Source organism: Ranitomeya imitator, chromosome 1 (assembly GCF_032444005.1).
Source record: "Ranitomeya imitator isolate aRanImi1 chromosome 1, aRanImi1.pri, whole genome shotgun sequence".
NCBI classification, from domain to species: Eukaryota; Metazoa; Chordata; class Amphibia; order Anura; family Dendrobatidae; genus Ranitomeya; species Ranitomeya imitator.
The window spans coordinates 476,546,988-476,571,969 of NC_091282.1; the positions used below are offsets into that span (position 1 = coordinate 476,546,988).

General features: G+C 44.0%; 1 protein-coding gene across 2 annotated transcripts in view; it reads left to right on the top strand.

The window, feature by feature from the left end:
• The window catches only part of PLAA (phospholipase A2 activating protein), a 51,792-nt gene that overhangs the window by 1,739 nt on the left and 25,071 nt on the right, over nucleotides 1–24,982 (top strand). For both annotated transcript variants that reach the window (XM_069765415.1, XM_069765405.1), the window contains exons 2-8: nucleotides 6,795–6,988; nucleotides 9,611–9,711; nucleotides 10,519–10,639; nucleotides 11,078–11,245; nucleotides 13,222–13,357; nucleotides 19,531–19,700; nucleotides 24,546–24,703. In XM_069765415.1, the coding sequence (XP_069621516.1) occupies nucleotides 6,795–6,988; nucleotides 9,611–9,711; nucleotides 10,519–10,639; nucleotides 11,078–11,245; nucleotides 13,222–13,357; nucleotides 19,531–19,700; nucleotides 24,546–24,703 (1,048 nt within the window). The remainder of the gene's footprint in view (nucleotides 1–6,794; nucleotides 6,989–9,610; nucleotides 9,712–10,518; nucleotides 10,640–11,077; nucleotides 11,246–13,221; nucleotides 13,358–19,530; nucleotides 19,701–24,545; nucleotides 24,704–24,982) is intronic.

Below are 24,982 nucleotides of genomic sequence, written 5' to 3' on the forward strand. Positions count from 1 at the left end.
TTTTGCTGGATTCTGAATGAAGGACGCTGGCTGGAATTCCTTGATTACATGAGAGCATATAAAAGCTGACTGCTACTCTACGTATTTCCAGTCTAAAAGAACACACTTTATTCACAGCACACAGAATATATAACACAGATACACAGGGCAGGCCAATAGAAAAAGCAGGCCAGACATACATTACAATAGCCGCAGGGGGCCGGAGCCTGCTGATATTTACTGTGGGAATTACAAAGGTGGGGGAGGTCAGAAGGAGAATATCTTGTCCCCTCTGACCAGGGGGGCAGCCTGTGGACTGATGCATTTCACATGGAACCTATTATACATAATATATACTGCATAACATATTCTTCGTGCTGGGGGTTCTGTAACAGGGTGTTATCCGTGTTCGGGGACTGTGTTATCTGTGGTCGGGTGTTATCCGTGTTCGGGGACTGTGTTATCCGTGGTCGGGTGTTATCTGCGCTCGGGGACGGTGTTATTCATGCTCAGTGATGGCGTTATCCGTGTTCGGGGACTTTGTTTTCTGCGCTCGGGGACTGTGTTATCTGCGCTCGGGGACGGTGTTATCCATGCTCAGTGATGGTGTTATCCATGCTCGGGGACTGTGTTATCTGCGCTCGGGGACGGTGTTATCCGTGGTCGTGTGTTATCCGCGCTTGGGGACGGTGTTATCCGCGCTTGGGGACTGTGTTATCCGTGGTCGGGTGTTATCCGTGTTTGGGGACTGTGTTATCCGTGGTCGGGTGTTATCCGTGTTTGGGGACTGTGTTATCTGTGGTCGGGTATTATCCGTGTTCGGGGACTGTGTTATCCATGCTCGGGGATGGTGTTATCTGTGGTCGGGTATTATCCGTGTTTGGGACTGTGTTATCCGTGGTCGGGTGTTATCCGTGTTCGGGACTGTGTTATCCGTGGACTGTGTTATCCGTGGTCGGGTATTATCCGTGTTCGGGGACTGTGTTATCCATGCTCGGGGATGGTGTTATCTGTGGTCGGGTATTATCCGTGTTTGGGACTGTGTTATCCGTGGTCGGGTGTTATCCGTGTTCGGGACTGTGTTATCCGTGGACTGTGTTATCCGTGGTCGGGTATTATCCGTGTTCGGGGACTGTGTTATCCATGCTCGGGGATGGTGTTATCTGTGGTCGGGTATTATCTGTGTTTGGGGACTGTGTTATCCGCACTCGGGGACGGTGTTATCCGCGCTTGGGGACTGTGTTATCTGTGGTTGGGTATTATTCGTGGTCGGGTGTTATCCGTGTTCAGGGACTGTGTTATCCGTGGTCGGGTGTTATCCATGCTCGGGACAGTGTTATCCATTCTTGAGGGCGGTGTTATCCATGCTCAGTGACGGTGTATGGTTCTCAGTGATGTAATGCTTGTGTGCAGCTGATTGGGCATGGAAAGTAAGCCTCCATTGGGCTCAGGAAAAGCAGCCGTATGTTATGGGAAGTGATGGATCGTCTGGCAGTGTGATGGACACTTCTGGATTTGGTGAGTGCCAGACCAGCTGCCTGCCTATATGCATTGGGCCAGCTATAAAGTTTGGTGGACACAGGATAATTCTATGGGGTTGTTATCCTGGGTCCCTTAGTTCCAGTGAAGACAAATCTTAAAGCACCACTTCTGTATTTTTTTTATTTCAGTGCTAGAGTGGTGCCATTTGTGCAAGTTCCCTGACCCTAATATTGTACTCACCAGCTGCTGTCTTCAGCTTATCCCAACGTCGCTCTGGTCATTATCCGCCATCTTGTGATCAGAACTTCTGACTGACCGGAAGTCGGAGGGTAACAGTCACAAGCTCTCAATGCAAGTCTAAAGGCTATGTGCACACGTTGCAGATTTGATTGTGGAATTTTCTGTGCAGATTCTGCATTTCGTGGCAGAAAACGCAGGTCAGAATCTGCACCTTTTTTTTGGTATGTGCACACGTTGCAGATTTCCTGCAGATCTGCAGCTTTGTTTTCCGCGCAGAAACGCTGCAGATCCGCAAGTGATTTACAGTACAATGTAAATCAATGGCCAAAAAAAATGCTGTGCTAATGGTGCGGAAAAATATGCACGGAAAACGCAGCAGATTCAAAAAAGGACCATGTCACTTCTTTTTGCAGATCTGCATTTCTGCACCCATTCTATGATAGAAATCTGCAGGGGTAAAAAAAAATGGAAGAAATCCGCACAAAAATCTGCAACCTGTGCACATACCAAAAAAAGGTGCAGATTCTGACCTGCGTTTTCTGCCAAGAAATGCAGAATCTGCACAGGAAATTCCACAGTCAAATCCGCAACGTGTGCACATAGCCTTTAGGCTATGTGCACACGCTGCGGATTTTGCTGCAGATCCGCAGCGTTTCTGCAGCTGCGGATTCCCATGAGTTTACAGTACAATGTAAACCTATGGGAATTGAAATCCGCAGTGCACATGCTGCGGAAAAAAACGCGCGGAAATGCAGCGGTTTATTTTCCGCAGCATGTCAATTCTTTGTGCGGATTCCGCTGCGGATTTACACCTGCTCCAATAGAAATCTGCAGGTGAAAATCCGCAGAGAAAACCGCCAAAGAAACCGCGATAAATCCGCAGTAAAAACCGTAGCGGTTTTTCACTGCAGATTTTGCAAATCCGCTGCGGAAAATTCCGCAATGGAATCCGCAGCGTGTGCACATGGCCTTTAGAGTGTCGTTATGGACTTACAAGTGCTTCTCACAAAATTAGAATATCATCACAAAGCTAATTTATTTCAATTCTTTAATACAAAAAAAGTGAAACTCATTACATAGTCATTACAGAGTGATCTATTTCAAGTGTTTATTTCTGTTAATGTTGATGATTCTGGCTTACAGCCAATGAAAACCCAAAAGTCATTATCTCAAAAAATTAGCATACTTTATAACACCAGCTTGAAAATGATTTTAAAATTCAAAATGTTGGCCTACTGAAATGTATGTTCAGTAAATGCACTCAATACTTGGTCGGGGCTCCTTTTCCATCAATTACTGCATCAATGCAGTGTGGCATGGAGGCACTGCTGAGGTGTTATGGAAGCCCAGGTTGCTTTAATAGCAGCTTTCAGCTTGTCAGCATTGTTGGGTCTGGGGTCTCTCATCTTCCTCTTGACAATACTCCATAGATTCTCTATGGGTTAAGGTCAGGCGAGTTTGCTGGCCAATCAAGCACAGTGATACTGTTGTTTTTAAACCAGGTATTGGTACTTTTGGCACTGTGGACATGTGCCAAGTCCTGCTGGAGAATGTAGTGCTGTAAAATTTCCTGGTAGATGGCTGTGCTGACTTTGGTCTTGATAAAACACAGTGGACCTACACCAGCAGATAACATGGCTCCCCAAACCATCACTGATTGTGGAAACTTCACCTCAAGCAGCTTGGATTGTGGCCTCTCCACTCTTCCTCCAGACTCCGGGACCTTGATTTCCAAATGAAATGCAAAATTTCCATTCATCTGAAAACAACACCTTGGACCACTGAGCAACAGTCCAGTTCATTTTCTCATTGGCTCAGGTAAGACGCTTCTGGCATTGTCTATTGGTTATGAGTGGCTTGACACAAGGAATGCGACACTTGTAGCCCATGTCCTGGATACGTCTGTGTGGTGGCTCTTGAAGCAATGACTCCAGCAACAGTCCACTCCTTGTGAATCTCCTCCAAATTTTTGAATGGCCTTTTCATAACAATCCTTTCAAGGCTGTGGTTATCCCGGTTGCTTGTGCACCTTTTTCTACCACACTTTTTCCTTCCACTCAACTTTCCATTAATATGCTTGGATACAGCACTCTGTGAACAGCCAGCTTCTTTAGCAATGACCTTTTGTGGCTTACCCTCCTTGTGGAGTGTGTCAATGACTGCCTTCTGGACATCTGACAAGTCAGCACTCTTCCCCATGATTGTGGAGCTACTGAAACAGACTAAGGGACCTTTGTAAACGCTTAGGAAGCCTTTGCAGATGTTTTTTCTTAATTATTCTAATTTACTGAGATAATGACTTTTGTGTTTTCATTTGCTGTAAGCCATAATCATCAACATTAACAGAAATAAACACTTGAAATAGATCACTCTGTAATGACTCTATATAATGAGTTTCACTTTTTGTATTGAAGAACTGAAGTAAATTAACTTTTTGATGATATTCTAATTTTGTATGACGCACCTGTACATTGAGTTGTCACCTCACTGGAGAGATCCGGCAGGTCACAAACTACTAGAGCCATCCTTAGCCGCTCTGATGGCAGAAGAAGATGGTGGCTGGTAAGTATAATACTAGGTCAGGAAACTTACATTAGTGGCACCACTCCAGCGGGAGAATAAAACATAGAATGGAGTGGTGCTTTAATACTTCAGTATGCGAAGACATTTTAGACTATCTTTTGGGAGTAGTTTGGGGAAGACTCTTTTCTGTTCCCTTTTTTTGTACCCCAATGCACAAAGTAAGGTCCATAAAGGCATTGTTGGCTGAGATTGGGGTGGATGAACGTGGCCGCACAGAGCCCTGACCTCATCTACATCAATAACCATTGGGATGACCAAGAAGGCAGATTAGAAACTGCCCACAGACACTCCAACATCATGGGGAAAACCTTCCCAGAAGACGGTGAGCTGTGCAGCTACAACCCAACCAGCTGTAGGCCATCTCCATACTCATGTCTGGCTTTAGAATGGGGGTTATGGAGGCTCCTGTAGGCGTCCCGGTGCTCCTGTCCGTATAGTATATGTACCCCACCGTGGCCATGCCACCTCATATGGTGCCAGGTCACAGTGTAAAGGGGCAACTATGCCACCTCATAGCACTTAGTTAGCTATAGGGCATTGGTTAATTAGCATAGAGCACTGGTTAATTAGGTATGAAGCATTAGTTACTTAGCTATAGAGCACTGGTTAGTTAGCTATAAAGCATTGGTTAGTTAGCTATAACAAATTAACCAGTTAGCTATAGGGAATTGGTTAGTTAGCTATAGAGCAATGGTTAGTTGGGTATAGAGCACCGGTTAGCTATAGGGCACTAGTTAGCTAGAGCTTTGGTTAGTTAGCTATAGGGCACTGGTTAGTTAGCTATAGAGCTTTGGTTAGTTAGCTATAGAGCACTGGTTAGTTAGCTATAAAGCATTGGTTAGTTAGCTATAGGGCACTGGTTAGTTAGCTATAGGGCACTGGTTAGTTAGCTATAGAGCACTGGTTAGTTAGAAAAAGAAAACAAAAAGCAGCACCAAAAGAAAGTAAAGGGTGCAAAAAATCCTGCCAGGTATGTACCAAACCTCATTGAGAAAGGTCCACATCCTGGACTGAAACGTCGCACATGGGCCAATAAGCCACATTTATTTTTTCTATTGGAGTGCTGCCTTCATTTTTCTGGATAATAGCACTGGTTAGTTAGCTATAAAGCACTGGCTAGTTAGCTCTAGAGCACTGGTTAGTTAGCTATAGGGCATTGGTTAGCTAGCTATATAGAACTGGTTAGTTAGCTATAGAGCACTGGTTAGTTAGCTATAGAGCATTGGTTAGCTAGCTATATAGAACTGGTTAGTTAGCTATAGAGCACTGGTTAGTTAGCTATAGAGCATTGGTTAGTTAGCTATAGGGCATTGGTTAGCTAGCTATATAGAACTGGTTAGTTAGCTATAGAGCACTGGTTAGTTAGCTATAGAGCACTGGTTAGTTAGCTATAGAGCACTGGTTAGTTATGTTTAGAGCTTTGGTTAGTTAGCTTTAGACCACTGGGTTAGATAGCTGTAGGGCATTGGTTAACTGTAGAACATTGGTTAGTTAGCTATAGGGCACTGGTTAGCTATAGAGCACTGGTTAGTTTTCTATAGGGCACAGGTTAGTTTTCTATAGGGCACAGGTTAGTTAGCTATAGAGCACTGGTTAGTTAGCTATAGAGCACTGGTTAGTTAGCTATAGAGCACTGGTTAGTTAGCTATAGAGCACTGGTTAGTTAGCTATAGAGCACTGGTTAGTTAGCTATAGAGCACTGGTTAGTTAGCTATAGAGCACTGGCTAGTTATCTATAGAGCACTGGTTAGTTAGCTATAGAGCACTAGTTAACTATAGGGCACAGGTTAGTTAGCTATAGAGCACTGGTTAGTTAGCTGTAGGGCACTGGTTAGCTATAGAGCACTGGTTAGTTTTCTATAGGGCACAGGTTAGTTTTCTATAGGGCACAGGTTAGTTTTCTATAGGGCACAGGTTAGTTTTCTATAGGGCACAGGTTAGTTTTCTATAGAGCACTGGTTAGTTTTCTATAGGGCACAGGTTAGTTAGCTATAGAGCACTGGTTAGTTAGCTATAGAGCACTGGTTAGTTAGCTATAGAGCACTGGTTAGTTAGCTATAGAGCACTGGTTAGTTTTCTATAGGGCACAGGTTAGTTTTCTATAGGGCACAGGTTAGTTTTCTATAGGGCACAGGTTAGTTAGCTATAGGGCACAGGTTAGTTAGCTATAGTGCACTGGTTAGTTAGCTGTAGAGCACTGGTTAGTTAGCTGTAGAGCACTGGTTATAGTTAGCTGTAGAGCACTGGTTAGTTAGCTATAGAGCACTGGTTAGTTAGCTATAGAGCACTGGTTAGTTAGCTATAGAGCACTGGTTAGTTAGCTATAGAGCACTGGTTAGTTAGCTATAGAGCACTGGTTAGTTAGCTATAGAGCACTGGTTAGTTAGCTATAAAGCACATGTCTATTTGTAGATGCAGCATCATGTCGTGACTATGTACATGGCCACTCAATATATAATCTGATGTGAGCAGAATTTGATGAATTACTGACACGTATTGTAAATGTTCAGTCCCAGCACAGGTTTCGTTGAGCTGAATCGTATGCAGGGCCACTCCAACTTTGTCTCCTGCGTGTGCTATATCCCACCGAGCGACACCTACCCACGAGGACTGATTGCCACCGGTGGAAACGACCAGAACATCTGTGTATTCAGCCTGGATAGTCCGACCCCTCTGTATGTTCTGAAAGGCCACAAGAACACAGGTGCGTTCTGCTCTTCATTCTCTGGGATTCCGGGTGTGGCGCCTACCCTCTGAGTTCTTAGATACTGGGCAAGGCCTCATTCAGACGCCAGTGTTTAGGATGCGTTTTTCGTCAGACTTTTGGATGATATGCTGATCAGCGTTTGGTCCGTGTCCGTTTTTCCATCTGTGTTTGATCAGAGTTTTATCAGTTTTTCTCATAAGAAAGAAAAACTGATGGCGGTGTCTCAATCTTCTCGTCTTAAACAGTCAGTGAAAAACGGACAGCACACGAAGAGCAGCTGGGTCAGGAGTTGGAGAGGAATGATTTTTGCAGGGACAAGAGACTTCCTGTTTTTGCGCATACAGGTGCGTCTCACAAAATTAGAATATCATCAAAAAGTTAATTTACTTCAGTTCTTCAATACAAAAAGTGAAACTCCTATATTATATAGTCATTGCAAGCAGAGTGATCTATTTCAAGTGTTTATTTCTGTTAATGTCGATGATTATGGCTTACAGCCAATGACTATATAATATGTCATTGGCTGTAAGCCATAATCATCGACATTAACAGAAATAAACACTTGAAATAGATCACTCTGCTTGCAATGACTCTATATATGAGTTTCACTTTTTTGTATTGAAGAGCTGAAATAAATTAACTTTTTGATGATATTGTAATTTTGTCAGACGCACCTGTAGCCGAGAAAAGAGAAGAATTGGCTGGGTAGAAAAGTAAAATGAGCAATTGTAAGGACACAGTGCTATATATATGATGACTGCAAAATATTAAGAAGATAAAATCTTTGATGGGAGGAACGCTACTTTGAGTCCTGCATTTCATACTTTGCATTGGTAAAGGGGACATTTGCTGAACCATCCACAGCTTAAATTGACTGGCTGCAGATTTTCCGCAGTGTCGGTCAGTTCACACTGTATTCTCATTATGTGCATCAGCTTTGTTAAAGCACCACTCCAGCAGGTTTTTCTTTTACACCACTGGAGTGACGCTTTAAATGTAAGCCCCCTGCCCCTGGTCACACCACTGGAGTGGCGCTTTAAATGTAAGCCCCCTGCCCCCGGTCACACACTTACCCTCCGGCGTCTCCACACTTTTTTGGTGTCACTCCGGTCCCTCTGTGCCATCTTGTGAGCACAGTTTCTGACTGGCCGGAATTCAGAAGCGATGTCACGAGCACAATGCATGTCTATGAGGGCCAGAACGAGGCTCCCATAGACTTATCTTGCAATGTGACCTCCATGAAACACTGGGGTAGGTGACTTTTCGCTGGAAACCAAAAGGAGCGGAGGTGAAAACGCCAGAATGTGAGTATCAGACACGGGGCAGGGGACTTGCGTTGAAGGCGCCACTCCAGCGGAGCAATAAAGTAAAATGCGGGAGTGGTGGTTTAATATCTCAATCCTGACACTTTAAGACGCGGCAACCTTTCAATGCAGAAAATCCCAATGTCCATTCTATTGGTTTGCTGCCTTGTGGGACGTTCCCTTACATATCTGCCATAGACTGTATTTAGTGAACCGCGTCGCTACCTCCGTTTTCCAGTATCGCTAGAAGGACTGCAATAAGTGATCCCTTTGTAGGATATCCTCAAATCATTACCCATTTTGGCACTTGAAGACAGTAATTGAGAAAGTGTCATAGTGTCCTGTGTAGGGCTGTAAGTCCGGACAGGGAGACTCTGCAGTCTTCATTGCAGAAGTGGCTCTTGTCTAGACCTGTACAGTGTGCAGACCCAGCTGTCAGCCAGGGGTGTGGGGTTACACAGACCTATGTATGTCAAAGGAGTATATTAGAGTTAATGGCCTAAACAAAAAAAACCTTCAAAATTATTTTTTATTAAATATGATTAAAATTTCATATTGTGTATCCAAGTCTCGGCGTAAATAAAATAATCTGTCTAAAGAAGTGAGGGGAGTGAATTAGCCCTCACTGACCCTGCCTTGCCATGGAGGTCGGCACCCTAAGAATTCCATATGACGCCCTCGCTCAACATGGGCTATCCCTATATGACCCTACTATGACCTCCTAACAAAACCTCCACCATCACCCACCAGTAAAGGCCCTAGACAAGCAATTTTACATCAGTATTTATAAGCCAGAACCAGCAGTGGGTGATAAATACAGAAGTGGTGCATATGTTTCTATTATACTTTTCCTCTAATTCTCCCATTCCTGGTTTTGGCTTACAAATAATGAGGTCAAATACTGAGCAAATACTTAAGGTGTGAACATGGCCTTAAAAGGAATCTTTCGCCAGGTTTTTGTCTCCTAATCTGAGAGCAGCATGATGTAGGGACAGAGACTCTGATTCTAGCGATGTGCTGAATGCTGAGCTCTGCAAAACCCCACCCACACCATTGAATGACCGCTCTCTCTGTACACTGTGCATAGGTCTGGACTAGAGTTATTGGGTGACACTATCTCGTCATTATATGTCCCTGTCATCTACTATTATTATAGAGGCAGTGCCCACCTCCTTTGTTGTTGTGATTCATAACTCTGGACCCCAGGGTACGTTCCCCCCCACATGTGCATCGCAGTGACCTTGTATGCTCCTTACATTGGATACTATGGTACAGTGTTGATCACTGCGGTAATATCTGCTGCTTTGCTCCCTAGTATGCAGCCTATCTTCGGGAAAGTTTGGCACCCTATTAAGTGGCTCATGGGATACAACTGGAAAAGTGTGGCTGAATGACAAGTGCATGATGACCTTACAGGTGAGAACTGGGACGGGCCATTCATGACCATGACCTGAACGCTACATTCACAGTGCCCCCTGCTGCCGGGGAAAGCTCCCTGCGGGGATGTCTAACACATGTATCCCCCCTATCTATTCCTCGCGGCCTTTGCGGGGCCGCTCTATGTCGGTATATCTTTTTACATGCTATAAGAGGATCGCATGTTAGCGTGCGCTATTCTTTTCAGAGGCTTTCATTAAAAAACATAGTGTGCGGTTTCCTTGTGGCCTGTACTCTACGTATGCCTCTGTGTAGTTATACAGGGGTGTAACATTGGGGTTTCCTCCCAACATACACTGGTGGGTATGAACCCCAACCCATACTGTCCCTGATGGAGAGTAGAAGGCCTTCATAATGGAAGCAAGAAGCCAGGAGACGTCACCGCAGCCTGGGACCTTCCTCGGCCTAGTCATCTGAGGCACCTAGTCCTCGGCCGGGTTTCCACAGTGTTTTCTTTGAAGTGCCGCATACCTGGCCACACTGTGTTCATGCAGTCCGTGGTTTGCGTACCACGAATCCGATGGCAGGTTCCCTTTGATACCCATCCTGGAAGCCTCCCCTCGTTCCTGCTGGTGTGGAATCCGCTTGTGCCATTACACCTGCCCCAGAGATGATGCCAGTCTTTCCTAGAGGCCAGAAGCCGGACGATGTGGGAGCTGCGGTGACGACGGTTCTTCTCTCACTGGAGTAATGTGTGACGCTGTCACTTAGTGTATGTCAGCCGTCACACTTGCCCACATTATCGTCCTGCCATGGAATATTTAGAGATTTCTCATTTTCTTGTAGGGTCACACTGCTGCTGTATGGGCAGTGAAGATTTTGCCCGAGCAGGGTCTGATGCTGACTGGATCAGCCGACAAGTCCATCAAGCTGTGGAAGGCAGGCCGCTGTGAGCGGACCTTTCTAGGTAAGTGGGTGAAATACACCACGGTTATAACTAGTGATGAGCGAACGTGCTGGGATAAGGTGTTATCCATGCTCGTGTGCTGGCCGACTGTCTTCGGAGTGCTCGTATAGTATGTTCTAGTCCCGCAGCTGCATGTCTTAGACAGCCACAACACATGAAGGGAGCGCCTGTTTGTTAGCCAATCACATGCAGCCGCGGGGACTCGAACATAATATACGAGCACCCCCAAGCATGGATAACACCTTATCTGAGCATGCTCACTCATCACTAGTTATAATGGAAGAGAAACGAAGCCACACTAATGTACGAACACTTGATTTCTTGCTGGTTTTACCACGTTCCTGCTGTCATCTGTGTAGTAAAGCCATGATAACCTGTAATGAGAGGTTCTGGGGTTAATGGGTCATTGTAGAAAATAACACTGTGATTGAATTCCAGGCCATGAGGATTGTGTCCGAGGGCTGGCAACGCTGAGTGAGACGGAATTCCTTTCCTGCGCCAATGATGCCAGTATACGCAGATGGCTCATTACCGGAGAGTGCCTGCAGACCTACTATGGCCACACCAATTATATCTATAGCATATGTCTCTTTCCAGGTTCTCAAGGTAGGGAAATGAGATCGAACTGTATACAGAGACTGTCAGTTCTACACGAAGGACGTGCCTCAGGATCTAATCAGGATGATCCCATGTTCATGAAATGTTTGCTCAATCCCCACTAGGCGCATTCAGTTAAAGGGCTTGGGGTTCAGGTCTACGGTCACTCTATGACGGCAGACTTGTGACTCCTCACACTGCCAGGATTCTCCGCTGTCTCACTGGGAGCGGGCGATATGCATACATGCGGTCACATACTGACTAGACATGCGCGGTCTTGCTCAATACAAGTGAGTGAGGCCTGATACGTCTAGTTGGAATGTGGCCGTAAGTATATCATATAGCATATCGCTCGCTCCCGTCACTGGACAATCTTGACAGCGTGCACTGTACACAATGTGAGGATTCCTAAGTCTGCATCACATAGAGTCACTGTAGACCTGAACCCAAAGCCTGGACAACCCCTTTAATAGTACCAAAAAATGATCAATACCAGGCTGCCTGATGACCTTAGTTGTTTTTTGCTCGCTGACTGCACTGCTGTTTTCACAACAAAGATGGCCACAGTAGATGACCAAGTCAGTGGTAATGCTTTTGTTTTATGCCTCGTATTAAGGTTCCCAGCAGGTCATGTACCCGCTGTTTGGTTGCTAAATTTTGCGGCTCCATAAACCTCTGCAGCAAAGGTCCTATTAGCTCTAAGGAGAGGCTTCTGTTATACAATTGTCTACACAATGGGCCCCCCAATCTGCCGCCTGCATCTCCCTCCTTTACAAATAAATTACTGGTGGGAAAGAGAGCGTTGCCATGCTAAAAGCACACTTTAACCTCTTAATGACCAGTCGTGTACATGTATGTCATCGGCACACACAGGATGGTGTACCTGAAATCATTATAATCCCACAGGCACAGCGGCTGTGCCCACATAATCCGTGATGGTGGTGACTAGACGGGTAATCCTATTAGATTGCCTGCCGGTCTACTAGTATCAGTCATTCATTCTTGAGCTTTTATTTCTCCTAGAAATGGATAAACAAATTGTCAACTGGGCGTTACCAGTTGGGGCGGTGTCCCACACAGTCTACTCACACACTGCGTAGGAACACTCCCATTTGACAAGGAGGATTGTAACGCCCAGTTGTCTTTTTATACATGCATTTATAAGAGGAATAATAGAGGAACAGCACAGAGATGTAAATAAGGCTACTTTCACACTAGCGTTGGAATTCGGCCCGTCGCATTGCGTTGGGCCGAGATTCCGACGCTAGCGTTGTTAGCGCCGCACAACGGGTGCAGTGGATGCATTCTCCGGCGCATCCGCTGCCCCATTGTGAGGTGCGGGGAGGTGGGGGCGGAGTTCCGGCCGCGCATGCGCGGTCGGAAAAAGCGGTCCGTCTGGAGCAAAAAACGTTACATTTAACGTTTTTTGCTCCTGGCGGTCCGCCACAACACGGCGCAACCGTCGCACGACGGTTGCGACGTGTCTCAATACGTCACAATGCGTCGGTAATGTTACTCTATGGGGCAAAAACGCATCCTGCAAACAACTTTGCAGGATGCGTTTTTTCCCCTAAACGACGCATTGCGACGTATTAAAAAAAACGCCAGTGTGAAAGTACCCTAAGAGTTAAAGTTTCCGCAGCAGCAGCAGAGCCTTGTGCTCTGTCCTAGTTCTGTGCATCTAGCAGTGCGCCCTTCTACAAAGCTCCTCTTCATTAGATGCTTCCTGCCAAAAGCGGATGATTAGGACAAGGCTCTGTCCGCTGCGGCAACCAAGCACCAAGGGGTTAAGGATCTGTATAGCATGTGAAGGGCATTTCCTCTAAAGCCATGTTCAGACTTTGTTCTCAGCTCTCAAACGCCACGTTTTAAAATGACGAAAATGAATACTGTAAGAACTAAATGCAGAAATGAATCGAAAAATATTCTGTGCTCTTCTACTGTACAGTGCAACGTGGTGTTTCAATATGTTGTATTGTTTTTAGACTTTGTGACCACGGGAGAGGACAGATCGGTGCGGATCTGGAGTAAAGGAGAGTGCACCCAGACAATCTGCCTGCCTGCCCAGTCAGTGTGGTGCTGCTGTGTCTTGGAAAATGGGGACATTGTCGTGGGATCAAGGTATATATGCATTAGAGAGGTCCTTACTGACAGATATGCCCTGTAACAATATCAGTGGTGTAGCGACAGCATCAGTAGCATGTCAATATACAAACACCAAGCAAAATGAAAGTGAACTAGGGAGCTTCCGCATCCAATAATGACATCACAAATACAGAAACTGCAGCCACATGTTGACCCCACAAAGACCAGAAGTATAGGGGTCAAAATGTTGCTGCTGTTTCTACATTTGTGATGCCACAATAGCAAGTCTATCATTGTCGGAATAAGACTCCCTACTTAAAAATATTGAAATCACTCTTTTATTTAACCTCTTAGATAAGTGGCCTTATTAGGCACTTAATGGGGCTCTCATAGGTGGTGTCCAAAATTACCGCCATCACATATTTCAAGCTACAACCCTTCATTTCTTTCACTAGTTAAATCTGATCACTCACTCGCACGTCACCTACACCTCCCAAACATCTCTAGAATTCGACCTTTTCTTACCTTTGACTCTGCAAAAACTTACAGTTGCTCTTATTCATTCCCACCTGAACTATTGCAACTCTCTTCTAATCGGTCTCTCTCTTACTAAACTCTCCCCTCTCTAATCCATCCTGAATACTGCAGCCAGGATCATATTCTTCTCCAACCGCTACACCGATGCCTCTACCCTGTGCCAGTCATTGCACTGGTTGACCATCTGCTACAGGGTCCGATATAAACTTCTCACACTCATCCACAAAGCTCTCCACAGCTTTGAACCGCCCTACACCTCCTCCCTGGTCTCAGTCTACCACCCTACCTGTGCCCTCTGTTCCGCTAATGACCTAAGACTAATATCCTCAATAATCCAAACCACCCATTCCCATCTCCAAGACTTCTTGCGTGCTGCACCAATTCCCTGGAATGCACTACCCAGGACAGTTTGATTAATTCCCAATACCCGGCCTATCGCCTCACCTCACTTATGTAATTATTCTTGTTTTGCCCATACAAAATGTTCTTTTCAATCAGGACACTCGTATCGTCTGTTCACACATCCTACATGGTTCATGCAACATCATGTAAATACCCTATGTCTTATACTGATGGCTTGGCCATACGATACATGCACTATTTTCCATTTACCTTTCGTGTCTCCCTTATTTTCTCATAGATTGTAAGCTTGCAAACAGGGCCCTCATTCCTCTTGGTATCTGTTGAGTTGTGTTCTGTAATGTCTTCATTGTCTGTACAAGTCCCTGCTAAAATGTAAAGTGCTGCGGAATATGTTGGCGCTATAGAAATTAATATTATTATTACAAGCCAGCATAGGCACGAATTAGGATGGTTGCCTGAAGACACATATGTGTTAGCGATGTTAGAGCAAGCTGCTGTCAGGAGTGAGGCTGCTCCTGAACCTTACAAGAACTTGCTCGAACATTGCTTTTAGACTTTTTTTCAGGCAAGCATCTTAATGTATGACTTGAATGGTTTACTTCTTGAAATATGTGAGGGCAGCCATTTTGGACAATTTATTTTAGTACCTTTTTAACCCCTTAACACCCAGAGCTTTTTTCGGTTTTGGTTTTTCGCTCCCCTTCTTCCCAAGAGCCATAACTTTTTTTATTTTTCTGTCAATATGGCCATGTGAGGACTTGTTTTTTTCCGGGACGAGTTCTACTTTTGAACGACATCATTGGTTTTACCATGTCTTGTACTAGAAAACGGGAAAAAAATTCCAAGTGCGGTGAAATTGCAAGAGAAAGTGCAGTCCCACACTTGTTTTTGTTCACTAAATGCTAAAACTGACCTGCCATTATGATTCTCCAGGTCATCACGAGTTCATAGATACCAAATCATGTCTAGGTTCTCTTTTATCTAAGTGGTAAAAACAAATTCCAAACTTTGTTAAAAAAAAAAAAAATTGCGCCATTTTTCGATACCCGTAGCGTTTCCATTTTTTGTGATCTGGGGCTCGGTGAAGGATTATTTTTTTGCGTGCCGAGCTGACATTTTTTAATGATACCATTTTGGTGGATCCCGATTCCACCCGTGGATATTGCGGGCACATGTCAGCTGTTCAAAACAGCTGATGACATGTCCCCGGAAAGATGTGGGCTCACCGCCGGAGCCCACATCAAAGGGAGAGACCCCGACATCGGTGTAAATGTACGCCAGATGTCGGTAAGGGGTTAAATATAGTTATTTATTTTCAACTCTATTTTTTTTTTTTGTCAGCCCAGCTGTATGATATATTGTTGATTGTTTTCTGCCTAATGACTTATATTTTGGGGGGTACAGTTAATGTATTTCTTAACATTTACTACATTTTTTAGGGAAGGGTGGAAAAAATACAGGGATTTTGCCATAGTTTTTGTAATTAGGCTTTGACAGTATTAACTATGCTGTAGGAATGCATATGTATGACCACCACTCTATTCCTGACAGCATGGGACAGTTTTCTGTTTTTGGATTTTAACAGTGGGACCCATACGTTGAACATGTTTAGCAGATCCTATTAATATTCCATAGATACCCCAAATGGGGGCAACACACTTTAAAATGCAAACCTCTGTTTCCTTATTTCAATGTCATTTACAGTGGGTACGGAAAGCACTCAGACCCCTTTAAATTTTTCACTCTTTGTTTCATTGCAGCCATTTGGTAAATTCAAAAAAGGTCACTTTTTTCTCATTAATGTACACTCTGCACCACATCTTCACTGAAAAAAACCCAGAAAGGTAGAAATGTTTGCAAATTTATTAAAATAGAAAAACTGAAATATCACATGGTCATAAGTATTCAGACCCATTGCTCAGTATTGAGTAGAAGCACCCTTTTGAGCTAGCACAGCCATGAGTCTTCTTGGGAATGATGTAACAAGTTTTTCACACCTGGATTTGGGGATCCTCTGCCATTCTTCCTTGCAGATCCTCTCCAGTTCCATCAGGTTGGATGGTGAACGTTGGTGGACAGCTATTTTCAGGTCTCTCCAGAGATGCTCAATTGGGTTTAGGTCTGGGTTCTGGCTGGGCCAGTCAAGAATGGTCACGGAGCTTTTCTGAAGCCACTCCTTTGTTATTTTACCTGTGTATTTACGGTCATTGTCTTGTTGGAAGGTGAACCTTCGGCCAAGTCTGAGGTTCAGAGCACTCTGGAAGAGGGATTTCATCCAGGATATCTCTGTACTTGGCCACATTAATTTTTCCATCCAGGCAACCAGTCGTCCTGTCCCTGCAGCTGAAAAACACCACCATAGCATGATACTGCCACCACCACCACCATGTTTCACTGTTAGGATTGTGTTGGGCAGGTGATGAGCAGTGCCTGGTCTTCTCAACACATACCACTTAGAATTATCCGCAAAAAGGTCTATCTTCGTCTCATCAGACCAGAGAATCTTATTTATCATAGTCTGGGAGTCATTCATGTGTTTTTTAGCAAACTCCATGTGGGCTTTCAAATGTCTTGCACTGAGGAGAGGCTTTAGTTGGGCCACTCTGGCATAAAGACCCGACTGGTGGAGGGCTGCAGTTATAGTTGACTTTGTGGAACTTTCTCCCATCTCCCTACTGCATCTTTGGAGCTGAACCACCGTGATCTTGGGGTTCTTCTTTACCTCTCTCACCAAGGCTCTTCTCCCACGATTGCTCAGTTTGGCTGGACGGCCAGGTCTAGGAAGACTTCTCGTGGTCCCAAACTTCTTCCATTTAAGGATTATGGAGGCCACTGTGCTCTTAGGAACCTTGAGTACTGCAGAAATTCTTTTGTAACCTTGGCCAGATCTGTACCTTGCCACAATTCTGTCTCTGAGCTCCTTGGCCAGTTCCTTTGACCTCATGATTTTCATTTGGGCTGACATGCACTGTGTGCTGTGAGGTCTTATATAGACAGGTGATTGCCTTTCCAAATCAAGTCCTATCCGTTTCATTAAACACAGCTGGACTTCAATGAAGGAGTAGAACCATCTCAAGGAGGATCACAAGGAAATGGACTGCATGCGACTTAAATATGAGTGTCTGAGAAAAGGGTCTGAATACTTATGACCATGTGATATTTCAGTTTTTCTTTTTTAATTTGCAATAATTTCTACATTTCTGGTTTTTTTCAGTCATTAATGAGAAAAAAATGAACTTTTTTGAATTTACCAAATGGCTACAATGAAACAGTGAAAAACTTAAAGGGGTCTGAATACTTTCCGTGCCAACTGTATATACAGTTGTGAAAGTTTCCCCATTCCTAATTTTCTATTCTTTTGCATGTTTGTCACACTTATATATAAATTTGTTTGCTGATCTGAAATATTTTAGACAAAGATAACACAAGTAAACAGAAAATGCAGTGTTTAAATTAAGGTCTTTATTATTAAGGGTAAAAGAAATTCAAACCTATGGGCCCTGTGTGAAAAAGTGATTACCCCTGAAACCTAATTACTGGTTGGACCACCCTTAGCACCAACAACTGCAATCAAGCGTTTGCGATAACTGGCAATGAATCTTTTACAATACTCTGGAGGAATTTTGGCCCACTCATCTTTGCAGAATTGTTGTAATTCAGCCACATTGGAGGGCTTCCAAGCATGAACCACCTTTTTAAGGTCATCCCAGAGCATCTCAATCTGATTAAGGTCAGGACATTGACTAGGCCACGCCAAATTCTTAATTTTGTTTTTCTTAAGCCATTCAGAGGTGGACTCGCTGGTGTGCTTTGGTTCATTGTCCTGCTGCATAGCCTAAGTGGTGTGCTTCAGCTTTCGGTCATGAACAGACGGCTGGACCATCTCCTTCAGGATTTTTTGGTAAGCAGCAGAATTCATAGTTCCATTGACCACAGCAAGTCTTCCAGGTCCTGAAGCAGCAAAACCATCCCAGATCATCACATTACCACCACCATATGTTACTTTTGGTATGATGTTCCTCTTCTGAAATGCTGTGTTACTTCTACACCAGATGTAATGGGACATACACCTTCCAAACAATTTACAGTAGCTTTTGTCTCAGTCTGCAGAGTATTCTCCCAAAAGTCTTGGGGATAATCAAGATGTTTTCTGGCAAAACTGAGATGAGCCTTTGTGTTCTTATTGCTCAGCAGTGGTTTCTGTCTTGGAACTCTGCCATGCAGGCCATTTTTGCCCAGTCTCTTTCTTATGGTGGAGACATGAACACTGACTTTAACAGAGGCAAGTGAGGCCTGCAGTTCCTTGTATGTTGTTGTGGGGTCTTTTCTAACCTCTTGGATGAGTTGTCGCTGCCCTCCTGGGGTAATTTTGGTCAGCATGGATAATGGCTCTCATTGTTGTTCGCTGGAGTCCCAAAGCTTTAGAAATTGCTTTATAACCTTTTCCAGACTGATAGAGCTCAATTACTTTTTCTCATTTGTTCCAGAATTTCTTTGGATTGCAGCATGATGTCTAGCTTTTGTGGATCTTTTGGTCTACTTCACTTTGTCAAGCAGGTCCTGTTTAAGTGATTTCTTGATTGAGAACGGGCTTGGAAGTAATCAGGCCTGCATGTGGCTAGGGAATTTGAACTCTGCTTCCCAAACATGTGATAAACCACAATTAATTTCTGTTTTGAGGGGAGGCAATTACTTTTTCACACAGGGCCCTGTAGGTTTGCATTTCTTTTTCCTTTAATAATAAAGACCTTCATTTAAAAACTGCATTTTGGGTTACTTGTGTTATCTGTGTCTAATACTTAAATTTGTTTGGTGGGTGATCTGAAACATTTAAGTGTGACAAACATGCAGAGGAATAGGAAATCCGGAAGGGGGGAAACTTTTTCACACAACTGTATGTCTGTTAGGCCCTGCGTCAGGAGATACCTAAACTGCTTTAAGGGAAAGGCAAAATGTTCATGCAGGTTTCATAATGACTACTTTTGCAGGTGCTGGCAGTAATAAATCATTTAGCATATTGGTAAGGGTGGCAGTCTGACTATCCCTTATAGGGACATATGGTTACGCCGCTCCCCTCCGCTTCACTGTCACATAGGGGGCTGGTGAACCCCAACCCACGTCAGCAAGTACCCATTTATCTCATGTAGTGTTGCTGTAATTTGGAATACATTTGCTAACACTCTACTACAGCATGTGCCTGTCTAGATGATTTCGGGAATATTACACTACCAATATAATGATACAGTATCAGGTAAGCAGCAGGGTTTTTGCTTGTGGCTTCTAAGTATGTTGTGTCTGCATTATGTTAGTGATGGAGTTATCCGGGTGTTCACTAAGTCCCAGGATCGCATGGCCAGCGCTGAGGAAATCCAGGCTTTTGAAGATGAACTGTCCCATGCAGTTATTGATCCTAAAACGGGCGACCTGGGAGACATCAAAATAGAGGAACTTCCAGGAAAAGAACATCTTAGTGAACCCGGTAAGAGTGTATAAAGCCTTAGTACAGCATTTATCACATTTTTTGTCATTGGGGCATCACTATCAACATTTGTTTTTTTTTTTACAAATGGCGAAAAACACTTAAAACACAGCAAAAAGCCCTGTTAGGTGTGACGGTAAGCATTTCATTAACATGCTGCATTAAAATTGGAAATAAATAGACTTGCCTTGCCTCTTTTTGCACAGCACTAGAATCTGCAACCTGATTTTTCAAAAAAAATGTCAGCTCTTACTTTTAATGTTACTATGCAGGGCAAGGCTTGCTCACAAAGGTACAATGCTTCTGAGCATGTAAAAAATAAATTACATATACATAGGGCCTGTACACTGTGCCCCATGGGCCTGTAAAGAGTGTATAGTGCCAATGAGTATACATACAGTGTGCCTCCTGGGCCTGTAAAATACATATTGTGCTCATAAATATACACTGTGGCTTCTGGGCCTGTAATCAATATATAGTGCCTACAAATATGCACTGTATCCCAAGGGCCTGTAACTGTTCCAAAGTTTAGGGTCACCCAGACCATTTTTTGTTTTCCATGAAAATGCATACTTTTATTAATCCAGTGAGTTGCCACATGAATTTAAAATCTAGTCCATACATTGCCAAGGTTCGAAAAAAAGACTTTTATGTGAAATAATAATTTTCTCCTTCAAACTTTGCTTTCGTCATAGAATGCTCCCTTTGCACCAATTACAGCATTGCAGACCTTTGGCATTCTAGCAGTTAATTTGCTGAGGTAATCTGGAGAAATTTCACCCCATGCTTCCAGAAGCCCCTCCCACAAGTTGGTTTGGCTTGATGGGCACTTTTTGCATACCATACGGTCAAGCTGCTCCCACAACAGCTCCATGGGGTTAAGATCTGGTGACTGCGCTGGCCACTCCATTACAGATAGAATTCCAGCTGCCTCCTTCTTCCCTAAATAGTTCTTGCATAATTTGGAGGTGTGCTTTGGGTCATTGTCCTGTTGTAGGATGAAATTGGCTCCAATCAAGCGATGTCCAGGGTATTGCATGGCGTTGCAAAATAAAGTGATAGCCTTCCTTATTCAAAATCTGTTTTACCTTGTACAAATCTCCCACTTTACCAGCACCAAAGCAACCCCAGACCATCACATTACCTCCACCATGCTTGACAGATGGCGTCAGGCACTCTTCCAGTATCTTTTCAGTTGTTCTGCGTCTCACAAATGTTCTTCTGTGTGATCCAAACGCCTGAAGCTTGGATTCGTCTGTCCATAACACTTTTTTTCAATCTTCCTCTGTCCAATGTCTGTGTTCTTTTTCCCATATTAATATTTTCCTTTTTTAAGCCAGTCTCAGATATGGCTTTTTCTTTGCCACTCTGCGCTGAAGGCCAGCATCCCAGAGTTGCCTCTTCACTGTAGACGTTGACACTGGCGTTTTGCGTGTACTATTTAATGAAGCTGCCAGTTGAGGACCTGTGAGGCGTCGATTTCTCAAACTACAGACTCTAATGTACTTGTCTTGTTGCTCAGTTGTGCAGCGGGACCTCCCACTTCTCTTTCTACTCTGGTTAGAGCCTGTTTGTGCTCTCCTCTGAAGGGAGTAGTACACACCGTTGTAGGAAATCTTCAGTTTCTTGGCAATTTCTCGCATGGAATAGCCTTCATTTCTAAGAACAAGAATAGACTGTCGAGATTCACATGAAAGTTCTTTTTTTCTGGCCATTTTGAGAGTTTAATGGAACCAACAAATGTAATGCTCCAGATTATCAACTAGCTCAAAGGAATGTCAGGTTTATAGCTTCTCTAATCAGCCAAACTGTTTTCAGCTGTGCTAACATACTTGCACAAGGGTTTTCAAGGGTATTCTAACCATCCATTAGCCTTCTTACACAGTTGGCAAGTGGTGTGACACGACCTAACAATTGATCGGTCACCAGATGGCAAGACACACCGGGAAACTTTAACAACTGTGGGCCCTGTCGGTAGGGAACGGGGGAATGGGTACCTCCGGCACTCACCTGAGGATGTTCCCTGATCTTGCTATTGTCCCTACATGGGTTCTTTCACCCCATTGCCGACAGGATACCTAGTCCCTCACTTGCCCTGCTCTTATCCCTAAGTAGGGAACTGGCAAGTGAGAGCACTGGTCCCTCCGCTACACTAATGCAACAAGGGGTAAGGAACGACAGACACCAAAAGGGACTGGGTATTAAAAACTCCACACTTAGCTTATTGCTGCAAAGCACCGCACAGCAAGAAAACGACACCAGGAAAACCAAACTCAGCTGTAGAACCAACGCTCCCAGAAAGCTCCTTCTCCCTGCTAGGTTGCTGCAGAATGAAGTAACACCGACAGTCAGCTGATGCACCAGGTGACCTCTTAGGCTATGTGCACATGTTGCGGATTAGGCTTAGGAATTTCTGGTGCGGATACTGCCTCTCCTGGCAGAAAACGCACCTGAGGATTTGTTGCGTTTTTTGTGCGGTTCCGCAGCGTTTTTTGTGCGTTTTTGCTGCGGTTTTCTTGCGGATTTGCTGTGTTTTTTTTACCCCTGTGGTTTTCTATAATGGAATGGGTACAAAAACGCTGCAGATTCACAAAAAAGAAGTGACATGCTACTTCTTTTAAACCGCAGCGCTTCCGCAGCAGATTTTCCGCAAAGTGTGCACAGCATTTTTTTTTTCTCATTGATTTACATTGTACTGTAAATTAATTGCGGATCTGCAGCATTTCTGCACCTCAAAAAACGCTGCGGATTCGCAGAGAATCCACAACGTGTGCACATACCCTTAAAGGATGAAGGGAGTGGTCACCACCTACATTAGCTGACCCAGCAGCAATGCAATACACCAGCAGGCCCCCGGGAAACTGCATTACCCCTGATGACCTGAAAGAAAAAAGGTTTTAAACTGAAGGAAACCAGATCTGCCACAAATCCAAAAATGGATCGTGACAGTACCATAAGAAAACTGGAGTGATGGTTGTTGAAATGTACTTCTATACACCTATGAAGATATTGCATTACAAACCAGACGTTTGCAGCTAGAAGTCATTTACCACATTAACAATGTATAGAGTGTATTTCTGAATCATTTAATGTTACCTCGGTGTAAAAAACTGTGCTTTTCTTTCAAAAATAAGGAAATTTCTGAGTGACCCTAAACTTTGGAACGGTAGTGTATATTCAGTTTATCGCTTCTTATAACCACCAACAAGCTTCTAACACCTCTCAACTGGAATTTTGGACCAATCTTCTTTTGCAAACTGCTCCAAATCTTTCATATTTGAAGGATTCCTTCTCCTAACAGCAGATATCTTCACAGGTGATCAATAGGACTTAGATCCTGACTCATTGCTGGCCACTTTCAATTCTAGGTGCTTCTTGAAGTATGTTTAGGGTCATTGTGCTGTTGGAAGACCCATAGCCTACAACGCAAACCCAACTTTCTGACACTGGGCATTACATTGCAGTCCAAAATCCTTTGATCTTCAGATTTCATGATGCTTTGCACACAGTTAAGGCACCCAGTGCCAGAGGCAGCAAAACAACCCCCAAACATCATATTTGAAGGATTCCTTCTCCTAACAGCAGATATAGTAACATAGTTAGTAAGGCCGAAAAAAGACATTTGTCCATCCAGTTCAGCCTATATTCCATCATAATAAATCCCCAGATCTACGTCCTTCTACAGAACCTAATAATTGTATGATACAATATTGTTCTGCTCCAGGAAGACATCCAGGCCTCTCTTGAACTCCTCGACTGAGTTCGCCATCACCACCTCCTCAGGCAAGCAAATCGAGATTCTCACTGCCCTAACAGTAAAGAATCCTCTTCTATGTTGGTGGAAAAACCTTCTCTCCTCCAGACGCAAAGAATGCCCCCTTGTGCCCGTCACCTTCCTTGGTATAAACAGATCCTCAGCGAGATATTTGTATTGTCCCCTTATATACTTATACATGGTTATTAGATCGCCCCTCAGTCGTCTTTTTTCTAGACTAAATAATCCTAATTTCGCTAATCTATCTGGGTATTGTAGTTCTCCCATCCCCTTTATTAATTTTGTTGCCCTCCTTTGTACTCTCTCTAGTTCCATTATATCCTTCCTGAGCACCGGTGCCCAAAACTGGACACAGTACTCCAGATATCTACACAGGTGATCAATAGGATTTAGATCCTGACTCATTGCTGGCCACTTTCAATTCTAGGTGCTTCTTGAAGTATGTTTGGGGTCATTGTGCTGCTGGAAGACCCATAGCCTACAACACAAACCCAACTTTCTGACACTGGGCACTACATTGCAGTCCAAAATCCTTTGGTAATCTTCAGATTTCATGATGCTTTGCACACAGTCAAGGCACCCAGTGCCAGAGGCAGCAAAACAACCCCCAAACATCTTTGAACCTCCACCATTTATGACTGTAGGTACTGTGTTCTTTTCTTTATTAGGCCTCATTCCGTGTTTGGAGACAGTGACTGTGTTAGTGGCCCTGCAGGAAGCTTTAAGCCTACTGCCATGTTCCCATCAAGTTGATCAGCGTTTTACACAATTCTCCTGCATTAGCGATGGGGCAGGTTTGCATAAATGGGATAGATAGAATACATTTCTGCTTTTGTTGTGAATTTTCTGCTGTGAGCTTTGTGCAGTTCATATAACACTATGCAGCAATGTGGTGTTTTTCTCGTTCTTGGCACCTGCAGACCAGACCTGATCACATTACCCGTGCACTGTGAGGGTGCATATATTTTTCTGAAAATTTTGTATTCTCACATGGGATATAGGATTTATTACAGGCAGTGATGTGAAAGAAATGATGATGAGCTTTGAAGCCATTTCTGTCACGCTTTCAGGCACAAAGGAAGGACAGACTCGTCTAGTGAATGTAGATGGCAAAGTGGAAGCCTACCAGTGGAGTGTTAGAGAAGGACGCTGGCTCAAGATCGGGGATGTGGTTGGCTCTTCTGGAGCCACTCAGCAAACTTCTGGAAAAGTTCTGTACGAAGGAAAAGTAGGTAGACCTGATTTACTGCTCTGTTGCATAAAGTCAAACTATCTTCTGGTATGTAATGGATTCATCTGAGTAAGGCTGAGTTCACACAAGTGTATTCAAAAACCGGCCAATTCAACAAGCATGGCATCCCTATGACATTCATATACTTCAGCAGGTATTAAAACTTACAAGGACATATCCAGCTTCCCGAGTTATTAACTTCAATTCATTTGTAAAAATCAGACGCTATACGGTTGATCCATATGGGTTCCGATTTGTTTTGGGGGGAACCCATAG